General features: G+C 33.5%; 2 protein-coding genes across 2 annotated transcripts; one reads left to right on the top strand and one right to left on the bottom strand.

The window, feature by feature from the left end:
• The first annotated feature begins 662 nt into the window (after positions 1-662).
• LOC18598988 (uncharacterized) lies at positions 663-10,086 on the top strand. The gene is made up of 6 exons (XM_007028748.3): positions 663-804; positions 3,858-4,162; positions 4,964-5,079; positions 5,433-5,504; positions 7,239-7,403; positions 9,480-10,086. The coding sequence occupies exons 2-6, from the start codon at positions 3,892-3,894 to the stop codon at positions 9,939-9,941; spliced, it is 1,086 nt and encodes a 361-aa protein (XP_007028810.3). The 5' UTR covers positions 663-804; positions 3,858-3,891; the 3' UTR covers positions 9,942-10,086.
• A 3,882-nt stretch (positions 10,087-13,968) lies between these two features.
• LOC18598986 (guanylate kinase 2-like) lies at positions 13,969-17,915 on the bottom strand. Its single transcript, XM_007028742.3, has 11 exons — positions 17,508-17,915; positions 16,984-17,018; positions 16,695-16,802; positions 16,479-16,555; positions 16,255-16,384; positions 15,729-16,091; positions 15,048-15,169; positions 14,739-14,874; positions 14,590-14,635; positions 14,401-14,506; positions 13,969-14,297 (listed from the first exon to the last, which is right to left on the bottom strand). The coding sequence occupies exons 2-11, from the start codon at positions 16,984-16,986 to the stop codon at positions 14,180-14,182; spliced, it is 1,209 nt and encodes a 402-aa protein (XP_007028804.1). The 5' UTR covers positions 16,987-17,018; positions 17,508-17,915; the 3' UTR covers positions 13,969-14,179.
• Positions 17,916-19,410: the final 1,495 nt, after the last annotated feature.

Genomic DNA, 19,410 nt, shown 5'->3' with positions numbered 1-19,410 from the left:
TCTGCCCTTCTGCCCTTTTCTATCTCTGCTGCTTCTTCTCTTTTAAGGTTACATCTCGGAATTTTCCCCTATTTTAATCCACTTATCTGAACTTAAGTTTTGATGGGTTATTATTATTTATTTTAAATGTTTATTATTTATTTTATACACGTAGCTCAATTTTTTTAAAATTTATTATATTATTTAAAAATTAGAAAAAGGTACTCATAATGATTTTTTTAGCATATTCTATTTATGTCATTTCAAGGAAAAACAAATCAGTTAAGTAATTTACTTGAATTAAACTAAACCACACGCTAGATCAACAATAGAAGCAAAAAACCCCACTACGCAAACTTAAAAAAGAAGGAGAACAAGGAAAAGAGTCAAGGAACGTGGGGTTGAAAAATAGAGAATTAGGTAAGAAAAAAAAAGGAAAAAACATCGGACACTTTTGTAGTTATGACTAAGAAGGATGATCTCGTCATTCTAAAAAAGTAGCAACATTGACGTCATTTACGCCGTCTAAGAAAATTTGATTCCTGCCGTTAACTCACCCAACCAAAATAAAAAACATACGAAAAAACTTTTAAGCGGGAGAAAGAAAACGCCGTTCTTTTGTCACCTCTAAATTAAAAAAATAAAAAAAAAATTGTTTTTTTTTTAATTAATTTCTTTAATCCAAAATACGTTGGCTTCGTTGCTCTATCACTTACTACTATACAGTGCCATATCTTTGGTTTGAAAGTTCAGACATAAATTTCCAACTTCACTTCCACTTCTTCTAAACGCAAAGAACTTTCTTTCTCTTTTTGGGTTATCTCGGTAAGTTCTTTCTCTTCCTCTTCTCTTGTTTGAGTGAGAAACAGTCTCTCTGTATTGGTTTATGTTGATTGAAGTTTGTTCCGTGGACTTGTTTTTTTATATGTTTTTCTTTGGCTTTGAATTGTGTTATGGTTTAATTCGTGTTTGTTGTTTTGATTTCTGTAAAGGGCACCTTTTTTTTTTTGGTTTATTACTGATCTGTTTTTGGTGAGTGTTTTTGGTTTTGTTTTTCATTTGCTTTAATAATAATTATAGAAGGTTTTTTGTTTTTTGGAATAAGAAGTGAATTAAGGATCATGATTCAAACTAAACATGTGCATGCATGCATGTATGGTGAGCACATGATGTGATCTGATGTTTCGTTGTTGGTGTTGTAGATTGAGATTTCTTTTTCTTCTTTTAAATGTTTTTTCCTCTAAATAAGGACCAGTCGTTTTTACTTGTTGTTTATTATTTTTCAGCGTAATATTTTAATGCAGAAGGGCATGTCTTTATGGATATTGGTTGCTTGAAAGCTTTTTTTTGTTCTTTCTTGTTTGTGGTTCTGTTGATGGATTTTTAATATAAGATAATTAACCGAGTTAATTAAAATTTTGGAATTGATATGATTTCTTTAAAAGAGTAAACATATATTATTTTTGTTGCTTGCCTTTCGCCAACGAGTAAAAAGCGTTTACCAAAATAAGCAATATCTTTTATAAATTAAAGATTACAGATGTAATTTGTTTGGAGAACAATTATACTATGATCTTACTTACTTTTATTTATATAGGAATTGGTGTTTTATCATAGTCATTTATTTATTTTTAATTAATTTATTTTTCTGCATTCGACTATTTATTTGTTTTTTATTTTATATGGCAAATTTTGAATAGACAAAAACAAATAGCAAAAGTATCAACCAAATAGAGCCTTGGTGGAAAGGGTTGGGGTACTTAATTTTAGGCTTTAGCCTTGCAGAATTAGCGTCTGAATTTCATAGGATTTCTCCTTAAAGGAGATTACTGAATATATAGTCCGATAAGGAGAGGTATTATTGGATACCACTTACGCATGATCCATAAAGATTTAGAAAGAGAGGTCAATAATTTGCAAAGATCAAGGTTAAGTATTAAGAAGCTACAAGGTTTATGTGCAAATATCTGGTCTATCTTGTTTTGGCTACTTTAGAGTGTACAAACTGGAAGTAATTATTAGAAAGAGAGGTCAATAATTTGCAAAGATCAAGGTTAATTATTAAGTAGCTACAAGGTTTATGTGCAAATATCTGGTCTATCTTGTTTTGGCTACTTTAGAGTGTACAAACTGGAAGTAATTATTAGAAAGAGAGGTCAATAATATGCAAAGATCAAGGTTAATTATTAAGTAGCTACAAGGTTTATGTGCAAATATCTGGTCTATCTTGTTTTGGCTACTTTAGAGTGTACAAACTGGAAGTAATTACTATTGGAGATTGGCTTTTCATCTTTTCCTGTCTTATAAAAAAGGATTTCTTTTTTTTTGACAACAAGAACAAACTAAACCTTTTTCTACTTTGTAGGGTCAGCTAAAGGACCATTTCTTAATGTAAAAGATTCTTTTTTTTGAAAACCCCATTAATATCAGAAGTGATATTAAAGAATAAGAAAAGAGTATGGTAGTGTGAAGCAAATCAATATAGCATAGCCTTTTTTAATTCCTAGTCACTAATTGAGCTTAACTGAGGGTTTTGGCTATGTAGGCAAGCTTTGATATGAGGCTCAGCCTTGTTTATTAAGTGCATGACCTTAAGTTTGAAGGGAATTGGAGCTTTTATATCTTTTGATAATTACTATGGAAGCTGGCTTATTCTTGGAAAAAAAAATGAAATATATTTTAAGTTGTATTTATGAGAAAGAAATTATTTTAAATTGTACTGGTGAGAACTTCATAAATGTAGTTAAAGTCCAATGAATACATGAAAGAATACAGAAACAAACCAATAGCATTTGTGTAGCATTTTACTTGGTACCGCAAGGAGCTTGTTTTAAAAGCTGTTAGAGAAGAAATTACGCGTATCGGCTTTGCTTTTTGTGTAAAAAAGCTTGATAAGAAGGATCAGCAAATATGCTAAAATGGAAACAAGCTTCCTGAATCCTTGTTGAGTTGGGATCAAGCTAATTATATTAACTTGCCTTCTTTTGCTTATTGAGTTTGCTGTTTGCTTTATGATTTTGAAAGCAAGATAGTAAAAGACTTTGTGTAGATAGAAAAGTAAGTAGTATTTCGAATTATTAAAAATTAAACTTACATTCTTGTGAGTAGCAAATTGTGTGATTTTACTGTTATAAGAAACAACTATATATATATTGTGTTGTGTTTTAGCAGTTTATTCATTTTTAGTCAAACATGAAGCTTCTATTTACTTTACTTTGTCGCTTTTAGCAATTTCAAGGGAGCAAATTAAAATCAAGTAGCAAAAGTAACAACAAAACATAGCTTTAGTTAACTTGTAACTCTAATTGCTCATAAAAAAAGCTTGCAACTCTAATTTTAATATTATCCATTAGGATGTACACCTTCAAAAAATTGGTGTTGCTAAGAATCAGCACCTTTTTAACGCTCCCTAAATGTGTCTCTGGTATATGCCCCAACTGCATTCATTATGTACTGCACACACATACTTGCAGTTCTAGATGTATTTGATTCCTCTCATTTGTTCAAAAGAAAAGAAAAGGAGAAAATTAAGTACATATACAAGGACAAAATGATTTTATTGTTCTGGTTATGTGCGGTGTCAACATTGTGGTTTCTGAATGCTAAGTTATCTTTATAGAATATGATCTGTGAGATTTCTTTCTTGCGTTACATTCTGCATTGGCTGCTTCCCGGTTTGCATCTCTAAGAGTGTGATGTGTTTCTCTTCTATAGTCATGTGAATTGACTTTATATGCATTTTTTCATGAATGTTCTATCTAATTGTGCTAAGACAGACATGTACATTCACGTAATAAAGTTTATGATATGCTTTTCTTGAGTATATTAGTAGCTGCATTTGCTGATTTAAAATTTATTTTGTTTGCATATGCAAGCAGTTGGCTGGTGCATGTAGATTTCAGACTTTGGAAGATGCACCAAAAACTAGAAGGCAAAAACCATCCAGAACCTAATGCGAATAACAATAAACCATACACAGTTCGTTCTCAACCCTGGTGGTGCAGCACCCAGCAGGATGCCAGTTCAACGGATGTTTTAGGAGAAAGCAGGACAAACTTAGCTCCTGGAAAACACCCAAATGGAGGTTTAGGGACCCCAACGAGTGAATCTCAGCATGGAGAATTGACTGATCAAAAAATTTGTGCTAGCAAAGGAATGTGGTTAACTGTATTGCCGCATCCAGGTAATTGATATGCTGTTTTTGTTTAATAGGTCTATTATATGGGAGTGGTTTTGAACTGCAAGTTTAGTTCATGGGCTTTATAAGTGTGATAAAAAGGTTGGCGAAGTGCGGTGCTATAAATTCATAATACACAATAATAACAATGTGCCATTTGTTGCAATCTGCTCCTTGCCTCATTCAAGTGAGATTGGGAATATTTGCTAGGTTGTTTTGGGGAATGATTTGATTTTTTTAGACTCTGCAGTTCCTCTCTCTATCTCTCTTTCTAATTATTCTAATTTAAGTTGTTTATCTCAAGATATAAGATTTTTCTCCAAGTACTTTTCAAGCAGCTCATATTCTGAACTGTTATTGATAGTGTTTTCTTGTACATGCATTCATATTCATGAAACACATATCATGCCTTATAAAATTGAAGTATCACACTCTTTATATGATTTTGAAGTAAAAAATCCATAATGTTTGTGTTTGTTAGTTTTCAAGGCATAAAATTCCTTAAGTTGAAGTCATGTGGTTAAAAAATTTGAAACTGTAACTGATGCATTGTCAAGGCAGACTTCAATAAGATCTTAAAAAGAAGTACATTAAGCAGGTCAAATCTCTGAGTGGTGTTGGATTGCACTCTTTTAACTAACATAGCTATAACCAAAGTGCCATAGCAGCTCTTTGGGTTATCTTGGCAATCAATCACTGCATTTTCTCGGATAATATTGTACTTTAACAAATATGGTTTCAGTCTGTTTTGCACATTATGTTGTTATATGCTCTGAAGCTAATGAAGGTTTTGTCTTTTATGAACAGATGGAAAATGTGGTGATGAACAGCCACATTTACAGCATGCTGTACCCTTTATGCCTCCAACAATGGGTGAATACATAGCACCACGAACCCGGCTGGAGCTTGTTGGCCACTCAATTGTAATTTTTCTCTTTCTCTCTCTTGGGAGGATGTGAATTTACGCGTGCACATGCCTGCTTAGATCCTTTACTGCCTCTATGGTGATAATTGCTTACATATGAAAATAAGAATTCATGTAGGCTACATAAACAGTTAGGTGTATCTTTGTGGCCTATGTTTGATGGGAAGGTAGAAAGGTGGGAGGATAGGTTGCACTCTGACCCAATGGCTAAGCCATCTCTTCTTGCTATGTTTCCTAAACATTGGATTGGAAAAACTATATGTCTGCCTCTCATCCTTGATACTAAAGATATCCTAGATGTTTATTGTCAAGGTGCAATGATGGAACTTTAAGTGGAAAACTCTTTTGCAGGCATGTCCATCGTATCCATATGCAGATCCATATTATGGGGGAGCAATGCCTCCTTACGGACCTCAATCTTTGGTATGCATTTATGTAGTCTACACACTTGAATTACTTTTGATGTTCCTGCTTGCTTTAATTGTGTATGAAGTGTTGGTTATATTCACCTTTTTTACTGCGTAGAAAGTTATTAGCTGTGAAGATAGTTGTAGTTCCATTTAATTGCTTCTTTGACTGTAAAAACAAACAAATATCTATTAGCCTTGCTATGCTTTTTTCCCATTATCATATCATTGTCCAAGGCTTCACAAGTAAGGGTTAAAAGAAGGTAGTAAATCAGCAAAACTTCTCATTTGAGATTTTCAAGGGCGTAGGAGACGAGAAAAGAAGCACTCTCAGTTAAAAATGAACTGGGACTGAGTGCATGAATTATTATTCTTCTTCTTTTATTTTGAGGCCAAAAGAAAATATTTAGTTGTAGATTAGGAATTGCTCTTTCAAGAAAGACCTTGGTATTCTTTAGCAGCAATAATGAATAAGATTCTAAATTTGGGCAGAGCAGAATTCAAAACATGTATATTTTTTGCAAGGGTCCTGGATATATAACTAATTAACTGCTCAAGACATTATGTTTCTTCCTTCTACAAGCATTGTGTGAAATATTGTATTTCTTTTTATATTCAACCACTAGAATATTGACACTTTTTTATGGTAACAAGATATGCAACTTGCTGACATGAATACCATGTCTTCATTTGCAATCCATAAGCACTTGACCATTCTATGTATACAAATCCTTGGGATGGTTTTGCAAAGGTTCAACAACTCTTCCGCCTCCAGGAAAAATTCTCCATTTACCACTTTATAAAAAGAATTAAAGAACTAACAGGTCCATCCATTGATCATTATTCTGAAGACATGACATGATAAAACTAAACGGCAATAAGTGAGATGAAATCATCATGTTTTCACAACAGCTGCAGAAGCAAGCACAAAAATATGGTTGACCAATAGAAATATCTTGTCGAGATTGTTAGTATCTCTTGATTTGAGAAGTGTGGGAGGGCTGTTGTATCTGGCTCATAATATCACCTGGACAATATGTTACTAAGAAATAGTAGAATGCCTGTAATATTGGATACAATGATGAAGTTAAAAGTGAAAAAATATTTTTCAAACATCACTTGTCAAGATGGTATCATCCACTGTAAATTGTGCAATAAGTGAAGTTGCACACTCCAGTGAGAAAAGGGATTTGATATATGAAATTTGGATTTAAGATTATACATAACACCAGGTAATCTATATAAAGAAGAAGCAAGATTTTGGCAGTCACTGTTATATATGAAAAATTTTTTTTTAGTTTTTTAAATTTTGTTTGGATTAGAAAAATAACAGGAACAATTTTATATTGTTGAACAATATTTGATACTTCTCTTTAAAATTGTAGTATCAAATTTTTATTGCTTGGTGAGATTTCTGTGAGGACCTATAGCATAGGGCAAGGTGGTTGAGGTGCAAATTAAGTATGGCCATTGGCAAGTTCTGCCTACATTGATTCTTTTTTATATCTTTTCATTAGAATTGGATAGTATTCATGTGCATCTAGCATATTACATTTTTTATCGGAAATTATTTACTCTTCTATTCGACGGTGTAAGTTAAATCTTTATAATAGTAATCATTGTTTAGGTTTTATAAGTATTCTAGCTTTAGATGTCTTCTTAGAAGTTAAATATATCATTAATGAACAGTTTTCATGATGCAAATACAATATGAAATATATTTGTGACAGTTATTGAAATATCATTTCAGGTACATCCTCATTGTCTTGGAGTGCATCCTGCTAGAATGGCTTTGCCTCTTGAAATGGCAGAGGAACCTGTTTACGTGAATGCTAAGCAATACCATGGTATTCTGAGACGAAGGCAGTCTCGTGCAAAAGCTGAGCTGGAAAAGAAACTGATCAAAGTTCGAAAGGTAATATTTTGCCTGACTATAAGCATGCATATATGATTAATCAGTCAATCAGTGCATTGTACCATACTTGAGTTGCTTAGTACAATAGTTCTGTTGTGGATTCTGTTCTTCATCATATGTGATCCTTGAGAAAATTTTTAGATTACAAACAGTAATCATATCGGGATTGCAATTGAACAGTTTCACTTATAAGGCAGTGCTGTTACAATCTCATTCAAGTTCCTTGTTCATGGAATAAATGAATTTGGTATTCCTGCAGCTTGGAATTTTGCTTGGTATTTTTAATTCCTTATCCAGATTAAAACCTTAAAGAGTAGCAAAATGAAAAGCAAGCAGTTTGAGTCTTGTGGAAAGGAAGCAAATGTTCCACTTTCTTAACATTCAACTACATGCTTTAAGCATTGATTGACAATATGAAAGCTATAACTGACTGACCAATTATTCTGAAATCTTTTAGCATGGTACCCAAGGAAAGAAGAAAACACGGGGCTTCTATTAGTAACAGTTTGGAATAGATGAATAAGGGGAATTATTACATGTCTAAGCTAGAAAAGTTTCTTGTACATTAATTGTTGAGACTTGAAAGATTGTTTGAAATCTTGGAGAAAGATTTCAAAGTCAAAAGCAAGATATAGGTATATCTATGAACGGAGGGGTGCTTAAGAATTTAACTTAGGAGCAGGAGAGGATTTCTGAGATAATGGTAATTTTCTTGTTTTTTATGCGTAGTACAATGTTTAAGTTTTTACTTGAAGCTGTTGCACATATAATTTAGCAAAAGCCTTCAAACAATTTTCAAGTTTAACTTTCTTTTCATGCTTATTCAACTAAGTTTAAGTTTCTTTTCATACTTATTCAACTAGGTTTAAGTTTTCTGGAATGAGATGATTTATGATGCCAGTATCCATCCTGAACGCTGATAGTTCTTTGATATTTTAAAGAGAGGGAAAAATTAGTTATGCATCTTTTCTTATAAGTTCACGTAACACATCGTATGTAGAACCTTTCTGAGATTGGTTTTTCCCTTTGGATAGATGATCCTTGATGCTGATATGCTTCCTGAATGATACAAGTTTATTTTCATTTTGCATTCTCGTTTTTCTGTAACCTTATTCTAGGATTATTTACGAAAGTTTTGTGATAGATTATGTGGTTGTGTAAGATTTTTGTAAACTTAAAGTCTAATTGTTTTTGAGACTGAGTTATGTTTGGAATGGAATTATTCCATGTTATTGAGTTTAATGTTTCATACTTTGCCTCAGTGCTGCCTTCCTATGGCTGCTTGAGAGCTAAGGCTTCTAACTAGGCATCCTGGAAATTGCAGTTATCGGCAAGGAAATAATCCTTTTTGTAATCAGGGTTGAGCTTATTAGCCGTTTGATTTTATTCCATCCTCAGCGAACTTATGAAAACCATATAGGAATTATTATAAGTGTTGCTATTAAGAAGTTGTTATCATTTATTGCCGAGTTTGGTGGGACTTCATTCTATACCTGTATTCTTGCTTTTATGCTTCTCATCTCTAGGGCAGTTATAACTTTTGTGTTACCCTTTTCATATCATCTTAACATGTTTAGGGTGGGAATACTGTTTCCTGGTAATAAGCTATTTGCTTTGCGTAATTCAATTGTTTATTACTCAAAAAAGCAAGGAAGTTACTGACCTACTTCCTGCTAACCATGTTTAAATTATGTTGCAACAAAATTTGCCCTTATTCTGGCAAAACATTGTTTTGACAATATAATATAAATCTAATACCTTATGTGTGTAAGACTTTTGATTGCCCATATTATTACGACATAAGGTTGACTGAGTCATCTTTTCATGCAAGATTTTATTCTACCTGTTGTTTCCCCGTATTTGTATTCCATCAGCATTTACAAGTTCTAACGGTGTCTATTGTAATATAAATCTAATACTTTACGTGTGTAAGACTTTTGATTGCACATATTATTACGACATAAGGTTGGCTCAGACATCTTTTCATGCAAGATTTTATTCTACCAGTTGTTTCCCCATATTTGTATTCCATCAGCATTTGCAAGTTCTAACGGTGTCTATTTTCATGTTTTCCAGCCCTATCTTCATGAGTCTCGACATCTACATGCTATGAGAAGAGCAAGAGGATGCGGAGGCCGTTTCTTAAACACCAAAAAGCTAGACAGTGATGCTTCGAATGCCACACCTGACAAAGGCAGTGACACTAGTTCCAATCTTTCATCACATCCTACCAACTCATTAAGTGGCAAATCAATTTCCAGTCACATGTCCCAGGATGTCAATTCATCCGGTGGTCATCAAGAAGTAACAGAATCTGAATTGCCAGGAACAGATATGCAGCAGGCATTTTCCAACAGCAATGGAAAAATCTACATCAATGGCAATGGCAATGTCTGCTATTCCCACCATCAAGGGTTTCATTTCTCTACATCTCGTTCACTTTCAGATAAAATGATGGAAGAAGGGGACTGTCCAAGGCAGCAGCATGAGAGAATTGTGGCAAATGGTGTGCCTCACAGGGCCCTAACAATCAAATGAACCTTCCATCCTAAGGGTTGAAGTGCCTCTCCTGCATTGCTTTTGACATGCATTGTTATTCATGATAAGTCTTTAAATGTATTATGGAGTTATTTAGTGTGAGCGCATTGTTTCACCGTGTCATGCTTCATGGCATCTTGTTGAAGATCTTTCTTGATCTCCTGCCAGTGGTAAGAGTTGGAAGGTGAAGCTGGAGTGCTTTGATTCTAACCATCTCGAAAGGGACGACCCTTAGGTTCATGTCATATATATGTTGACAGGCAAATCATTCTTGGCTTGGCTTAGTAATGTGCCATAGAGGTAGAGTCGAAGAAGGGACATGTGACTTGTAATTGGCATTTTGAGTCTTCTATTTAACCTTTTCTTTTAATGTACAAGTAAAACAATAGTAACAGTAGCATTGTGTGTAATGAATGTGATAAAGGAAGGCAAAGCAGACTAACCTACTTTCTGTCCCCTCTTTACTGCCTCCCTTTTCATTTCGCTCCCTTGGATGTTTCCTGGAAATAACAAGGCAGGAATCACCATCATGCCATGGGGATCATGCCACAATTATTATTCATTTTCTGCAGAAAATAAAGAAAGATGTTGAAGATTGCCTGGAAGGGACGTTAGTGCCTGGGTGACAGGTAGAAAGGCCCGACATGTAGATGCATGTGAAGAGGATCTAATCATGTGACTTTGTCCAACAATTTTCACTTTTCTGCATCTCAAAGGGGTAATGCATATGTTGATCATGTAAGCCAACAAGCATTTAAGGTTAACCCTCTACTAGGACCACCCTCCTGTTCTTGATGGAGGCAACTGTTATAATTACTATGTTTTTCATGGCTTTGTATGATCATCTTTTAGTTCACTCTCATGCAAAATCCCAAATCCATCACTGCCGATAAGAAAGAGTTGAAATTTACTGAACTATAGTCCTAACTGTTTGTTCAAAATGGATGAAAAACGCTACTGGTGATCTTTTCACTTTATATCCTTGTTTTCATTGACGCTATGGCTATAGTTTTTGCCTCACTATGTCAATTAATTGAATGAACCCTAAATGGGTTGGAGAAAATCAACACCAAGTGTTGGCATTTGAGGTTTAGCCCATTTGAAGCCTATTGGAAAAATGATGGGAGTCCACAATAATGAGTTGTAGGAGTACAAAAGGATGCTCCATTTTTCAGAGTCCAGCATGGGACTGTCTGCAATAAGGCCCAGCTCAGGGGCAGACCCCACGTCGGCAACTCCGATTGTTGTTTTTACTTAAAAAAAAAAAAAAAAAAAGAAAAAGAATGGAGTTGATCATTTATCCAAATACTGGATTACTAATACCACCGAGACCATAGATATACTTTCCCAACCTCATATTTTAAGCACTTACGGTAGATTTTCTTAAATATCTAAAATCCTGCATTTCTTCTTTAATTTCACTGATGGGATTTTTTTTTATTGTTATTTGGGGTACGTTAAGTAGTGAAAAATAGAAGACATCCAAATAAAAGTATGGACAAAAGCATAAGATTAGTGAATTATAACTTATCAACTCACCAAATTAGCAATTTTTTTAATCAATCTTTTTAAGTATTAAATAGAGTAATAAGCTATATTTTAATAACCTAAGAAGTTCTCTCCTTTCTTTTTTTTTTTCGAGCAAAGATTAAAATTGTTATCCTGATAAGATTCTCGAGTTCAATGAATCCCACCAAAATAAAAAATAAAAGTAAAATATTCAAAAAAAAATTTGAATCTTTTGAAAATTTTTAAATAAATTTTTATTTTTTAATATATTTAATTAAATTTTTATATTTTTATTTTGAGTTAAATAAATTTTTATGATTAATGATCGATTAATTGTAATTAATTAAAATATTAAAAAATAAAAACCCATGATTTAATTAAAAGTAATAAAAGAATTTAAATTTTTTAAATATTATAAAATCAAAGAGAGAGAGAGAGAGAGAAGAGAGAGGGTGTCGAAAAGCCCAAATTCCAGCAATGGGAAAGGCCCCTGCAACCACAAATAAAAGTCTAGAAAAGGATCTGAAGCAGGCCGACCCATGTTTTGCTGTTGAAGGGGATGGGACCTACCTACTGATATTGAACAAAATGGGCCCATCCCAACACCAACTTGCTCTCTCTGGTCAAATGTCTGGGTCCCTCCATCTGCAAAAGTTTGGTAAAATATTTATAAGTTTCAGACTTGTAGTTGTGGACTGTGACAGACTGAACGAAGCTTCCCAGTACGTCCAACCCCCCAATCCCCTTTTCTTTGTCACTTACGTGGACAAACACTTACTTTAGAAAATAGGGTAAATATTTTTATTTTTTAAAATTTAATTAAAATTGCATAAAAAATTATTAATTTTTAAAATAAACATTTCATTTCAAAATTTTTTTTTAATACGAGAATTCAGCCGTTAGTTAATTATTAATATTTTTATTAATTTATTGATATAATAAAAATAAAAAAATAATTTTACTTTAAATTAATTTTTAAAATTATTATATAATTTTATTTTTTATTTTTTATTAATTAAAAAAAAAACCTCCCAAGAGGGAGGAGCCCGGTGCTCCCTTAGGAGCCTCGATCAAGCTCCCTCCCTTGGGGATCACCCTCCCTCGAGCCGGTAGATATTTTTTTTTAATTTTTTAAAATATAATAATTTTTTTTTAATTAGTGAGAAATATTTAAGTTTTTTTTAATTTTTGTTAATGATATTTATATTTTTAAAATAAAGTGTTTATTTTAAAAAGTAATAAATTTGTTAAAAAAATTTTATTAAAATTTTAAAAAATAAGAGTATCTTACTCTAAAAAACCATATCCTTTTTTCTAACGAGAAAAAAAAAAAAAGGAATGGACTGCAAAGGCAAAGAAACAAAGATGGGGTAGGTCGTTTCATTCTCTTTTTCTCTTTCGTTGCCCTACCCCGACGTTACCCTACAGCGAGAGCAAATCAGCAATATATATATACATATGTATATGTAGTGCCTGACAAGGGGCAAGCACCATGCCCAGTTGCCGACCTCTTACAGGGAAATTAAAAAACGGTGCAGGTAAAAGCTTATAAACGTCTCTATCGCAATACTTGTTTCAGGGCCTACACCAAAAGCATGCCATTGCCAGCCCACCGACTTTTGGTACCTTCCCTGGAATTTTCACAGGGTCCTTTGCCCTGGTGGTGGGTTCACAACTGAAAACCGCATTAACGGTCATTCACTAGAAAAAGAATCATTGGCTCTCTTTGAAATGGATTAAACCGAAGCTCATTGGCTCTTCCCCCTCTTCCCTCTTTGCATTTTTCTTGCTAAATGGAGGGGGAAAAAAAAGATCCAATGCCTAAATATGTTGTAGGAGTAACCATTAAGATACTACGGAAAGAACCCATTCCCCTTTTTAATCATCTTTGCCATGGTTTTATTATGCTTTCACTTTAGTTAACAAGTAGCTCCACCATAATCTCCAATGGAGAAAAAGATTAGGAATATTCAATAGTAAAGGACATTATCCATGGTCTTTGAAAGAAACCGAAAGAAGTAGATATTCCTATAATAGAGAATTATGTACCTTCGCTTGTCGAACCAATTGTTATGGTGGTTTGTCTTTCTGGTTACCTCTAATTGGCTTTCAAAATCCAAACAATCTCATTCTCTTGACCAGACATTTTCCAGATTTTCCTTTCTCCTTTTGCTTCACCTTGGAATCTTATCATTGTTATGGATAACAAACTTTTTGCTATGGTGTTGCATATCCGAACAACTATTATCGAACATTAACCATCATTTAGCAAGACAAATCCAGCATATTACAGGCGCCTTACTCCTAGATAATTTCAACAATCAATCGTCACCTTTTCCATACCATTACCTGTTAATGAGACAAACATGGCACCTTTTCCAGAAACAATGGCTTATCTTTTTCACACAGAAAAATTCATGATAAATAGGGTTGTTCAGTCCTCTAAATTAAGACACAATCAATTATACCTTGACTGGTAGGACAAACATAATTCTACCCCAGAATGAAAAGCTTTCAATTGCCGCACAAATGATGAATTCTCTCATTGCCCATGTGGGAATAGTAATTGTTCAAATGCTACATTTTGGTTCTAAACAAGCAAAGAATCTAATGACAAAGAAAATCCAACATATGCAAAGATCTTAGAAGACAAGTAGAGCTTTATCGTAGCTCCCCTTAAGTTAAATAGAGATGCTAAAAACCATGTTAGTATCAGTGGGTTGCAGTTGTTAGCTCAGTTTATGAATCCCATCAAACCCATCTGAAAATGAATCAATGGCATAGACATTCAGCCCTCTTGTCCGACCAGGAGCCCCACCTTTAAGCAAGGACACATCCAGTGCAATCCTGAATAAACCACGAATGCTTGGTCACAAACCCTACTAAATCATGACCTTGCTTTTACAAAATGAAAGTAAGAAAAAGAAGGGAAAGGGAAAGATAATCTTACAAGTTCTTTGATCCATTTCCCGATTCTCGAGTCTCACAATTAATGAGGATCTTATTATCAATTTTCAACACTGAATGGTCTAAAGGCAGATCAATCCCTCTGGGTGCTGGATGACATTTTAAATAGATTACTATCCATTTGCATTAAAAAGAAATAGAAGAAATAGTAATCACAAAGTAACCTTCTTACAAGGTTTATAATTAGTCGGTGCAATTCCATCGAGACCCAGGAGTCCCTATAACAAATTAAACTTATTAGATCAGGATATCTAGTCCTCTGGAAAGGATTCAAAAGAATTTAAGATGTATATGATATGGTTCAAGGGAAACAGAAGTCACCTTAAGATTTTTGTAACACTCCTCAAGATTATCATTATATAATATATGATCAAAGATGCCTGATGATTTCCCTTGCTCAATTTCTGCCTCAGCATTTCGGAGGCGCTTTAAGATTTGCTCCTCTGTCTCAGTCCCCCTATTTACAACAATAAAATTTGTACAAGATAAGGAAAATAGGACAATGATAAATATCAAATGGACAGCTCAGATTCACCTCTGTCTTAGTCCCCCTAGTTACAACATTAAAATTTGAACAACATAAGGAAAATAGTACTACGATAAATATCAAAATGGACACCTCAGATTCACCTTGCACGGAGCCGTTCTTCAAGCTCCTTCATTGAGGGTGGACAGATAAAGATGAAAATGGCATCAAGAGAACTGGCCCTGACAGACCTTGCTCCTTGAACATCGATGTCAAGAATGCACCTCTATATTGAAATAAAAAAACAAGAACACCTCAATTTTGCAGAGAGACAATTTTGATGTTAAAGAATGCTATACCCACCAGAAAGTGCCCTTGATATGCATTCTAAAATATACAACCTAAAATCCAATATTAATACTCTACCATTTCTCCATTACCTACATGAAATTATTTTCAAGGTCCACCAGAAAGAGGCAAATGTACCCCTGCTTCTCCCCTCACAACAATATATTATGCATGAAATGATTTTTTATTTTGGCCAAAATATGCTTGAGATTATTAGTAACTCATTAATTGTAAATATCAGGAGCTGATGTGACCATAATTTCATGAGATCTGATATGCTATTTCATCATTCCCTTCCCTTTTAAAAAAAAAGTCAGTTTCCTGAACTGATTCAATTATCTGGGGACTCAAACCGCTGGCTTTCCCAATGGGCCCCTCCAAGATGAAATTCCATTTGATAATTTGAAATAATTAGCAAGTATCCAATGTCCAACTCTCAGAGCATCAATAGGTACTATAAGCACTATTATAGAACTGTAAAAAGCAGGACCATTTACCTTTCCAGAATCTGCTACTGCCTCAACTGCTTCAATACTGGTTCCATAGAGATTTCCATGAACAGAAGCAAACTCAAGGAACTTCCCATATTTTATATCTTTCTCCATTACACTTCGCTCAGTAAAATGGTAATGAACTCCATTCTTCTCCTTGTCCCTTGGTGCACGGGTTGTGTGGCTGACAGAAAATCCACACATGGATGGGAATTCCTTCATAAGCATGTTTATCAATGTCCCCTTACCAACACCAGAAGGACCACTGATAACAACTGGCTTCTCAGCATCACCCCTCACACCCTTACTCCAGGCAACAACTTCAGTCCCCAAAACTTTTTTCTGCTCCTTAACATACTTGGTGTTCACCTACCAATATTCAAACAGATCAAACACTTTTAGGCATCAAAATATTCATATAGCTTTTATGCAACTCAGAAGCACTGAGCTTTAAATGTACTAATGCCACAAAGAAATGAACATTCTAAGCTGCAGAATTTGTTAAGCTATTATTAAGTTTTCAAATACCAACCTCAAGAAACCAAATGCAGTCATCTGGGGTGGAACCCCTAGTAATAATCAATATTTGATCTTCACTCAAAAGAACAGCTGAATGGCCTTTACATGGCTTTGGTTTTGTTCCCAGCACTGTAGGAATCACCCTGAAAGTATTACCAAAAAGAATAAATCTATAACTCTAAACTAAAACCTGGAAGAAGAAACTGTGTAGCTAGAGCTATAAAGCCACAAACTAACCATTTCCCTGTAGATTTCTCATAAATCCGAACCCCGATAGATGATGTAGAACCATCGTTCAGCCCACCAATCACAAACTGCCAAGAGATAAATACACACAAATCCTCAATTAAAAAAGATTATTGAACATATTAACTAACAGTAACAGATAACAAAGAAAGACAAAGAGAAGCACTTTATGACAAAAACACCAAATTAGGCATTAAATTATCATACTGTTTTGTCACCAACGTTGGTAGAGGTCTCACAGCCTTCGGATTTTAAATTAAATCCATTTGAGAACCCGTTTTGTAGATTGTCAACACAGAATGCTGGAACTTCTCCCTGATGATCATAAACCAAAACAAATCAAATCACAATAAAGCTACTATTTTTTATCCATATTGCCAAACCAAAACTCAATTAGATTGCTAATAGAAGTCCCCCCTCTCTCTTTTATTTTTTCTTTTTTTGTAATAGATAAAGAAACAATCAAAAATAAAAAGAAAAATGATTAATGGCTCACCATGGAGAACCAATGCCTCCAATACAAGATTCACCCTGATCAACACACATGGAGAGATAAGAGATCAAACAAAGGAACTCATATTCATTGGATCTACGAACAATGTGAACTAAATGCATTGAAAAGAAGATAGCACGGATTACATTGAATCAATATAATTCCATGTCAATCACGAAGGTAAAACAGAAAAAAGAATCAATTTTTGAGAGTTTATAAAATCAAAATTAGAATCCAAAAATCAAAACCCAGATTCCAATCTACCATTACAATGCAAAACACAAAAATAAAAACAGACAGGAAAAAGCAACAAGAAAACAGAGAAATAAGCACAAAATCAAGTTTCAGTTGGTTTTTATGTCAAATTTCAATCTACCAATGTCACAAAAACCATAAAAAAAAAAAAAGAGTAAACAACAACAAAACAACCTAAAATCCATGTTTTGATGCAATAGCAGAGCTAAAACACATCGGAAAAGAAAAAAAGAAGAGAGAAAGAAACAGATTGGTTGAGACCCAGTTCATACCTTTTGATAAAGAACAAAAAAATCTTTAAAAGGGAAAAAGAAAGCTTTATAATGGTTAGGCTTACGCAGAAGCTATATGCAACAGAGTTGGATTATAAAAGAAGGCGAGGACAAAGGGGTTGTGCTTGAGGTTTGTGATTAGTTTTTTTTTTTTTTTTTTTCTTTGGGATATCTATAAAGGGTCAAGTGATGGTAGTTTGGAAGGAGTCAAAATTCAAAGAAACTGAAGATTGAAAACAAAAGAAAGGAAGAAGGTGGGTTGCAGAAGAAGAAATTGCAAGAAATCTTCACAGCCATTGTCTCTTTTATATTTGTAAAGACAGCAAAGAGGTGGCCTGTCGTTTTGGTCTCATTCAATTCACGAAAACAATAAGATCCCGGTGGCTCTAATTTTCTTGTGAGGTGCTTGTGAAGCTTCACTTTTTCTGTTTCTTTCTATATTTTTTTAATTTAAAAACTCTTATTCTTTTTTTTTTTTGGTAATTTTTTAATGACTTCTTTCTTTCTGGAAATCCGAGGAATTTTAGGGAGAAAAAAATAAATATTTCCTACTTCTATCTCCTAAAAAATAATAACAAAAATCAAAATTTTAAATTTTAAAAAAGTCTTAATTTATTTTAATTCAAAATCCACACACAATCACTTTTTTTCTTATTAAAGTAGTATTTTTTGAATGAAGATTAAAAAATGTACCAAAAGAAAAACGTAAGAGGGGAGTCGGACATATTTAAGGAAGGTTACAAAATTTAGGGTTTCCGGGTGTGGGTATAGATTCTGTTCCAGTGAGATAGCGACACGTGTGGAACAATAAATACTAAGATTATACTCTTGTTTGGCAAGCTGGTAATAGGAAATCTTAATCGGAATAAAAATACTCCTTGCCTAGTTGCACTATTGGGGGCATGCTTGGTGTATATACGTTCCCCGTTCCTTGACAATAATTATTGTTATTCAGCGTAGGAAAGAAAGAATTCTGGAGTTCAACTTATATTGAGGAATTGATCTGATTCTCCGTTGCGATTGCAGGAAGGAGGAGGTGGCAAACTTGGTATGGAAGTCGTGAATGCATAACATGGCAATATGGAAACGACATGCAAGACAAGTACAACTGCCTTGGCTGCTTTCATTTGGAAGCAAAGCTCCAAATTTGACTCTGTCCAAATTGCTTCTTCTTTTCCTGCCCTTTAATTGGTTTAACCACATGGTCACATCCCAATCAACAAAGAAAAGCCTCCTCCATTTTTCTCATTTTAAATCGATTCTTTGAAACAAATTTCAATCATATTATTTATGCCGCCGTGTTGTGTCACGGTGCGTACCCATCAAGGGCAAGTGAGAGAGAATCCTAAGGGAGGGTGAGGGGAATAGCTATCTCCTTTTTTTTTTTTTGTCTTGCTTTTCACGAATCAATGCAAGGGTTAGATAACGTAGTTATTTATCGACATAATATTTTAAATCTTTTTAAAATATTTAATTAAAATTTTACTTTTTATTATATTTAATCAAGTTTTAATATTTTTATTTTAAATTAAATAAATTTTTAATGATTAATGGGTTAATTAACTGTCATTAATTAAAATATCACTTGTCATTTTATATTTACGTGATATTAATACGAAAAGTGAAAATATCACGTGATCATGTCGTCAATATTTTATGTCACTATTTGCTATGACACGTCAATATGTCATATCAATATCATGTAACATAAAATAATAATTATTCACCCGTTAATTATAAAAACTTATTTTAATTTAAAATAAAAATAAAATGATCTGATTTAATATAATAAAAAAAATAAAATTTTGTTTAAATTATTTTAAATAGTTCAAAAAATTTTTTTTAAAAGTATGCCTTATATTTATTTAATAGGTAAAGCAAAGTTTACTAAGTTGTCAAAATC

This window comes from Theobroma cacao, chromosome 5 (genome assembly GCF_053813885.1).
Source record: "Theobroma cacao isolate CCN51 chromosome 5, ASM5381388v1, whole genome shotgun sequence".
In the NCBI taxonomy this organism is placed as follows: domain Eukaryota; kingdom Viridiplantae; phylum Streptophyta; class Magnoliopsida; order Malvales; family Malvaceae; genus Theobroma; species Theobroma cacao.
The sequence above is the reverse complement of the archived record's forward strand: the minus strand, read 5'-3'. Positions and strand labels throughout refer to the sequence as shown.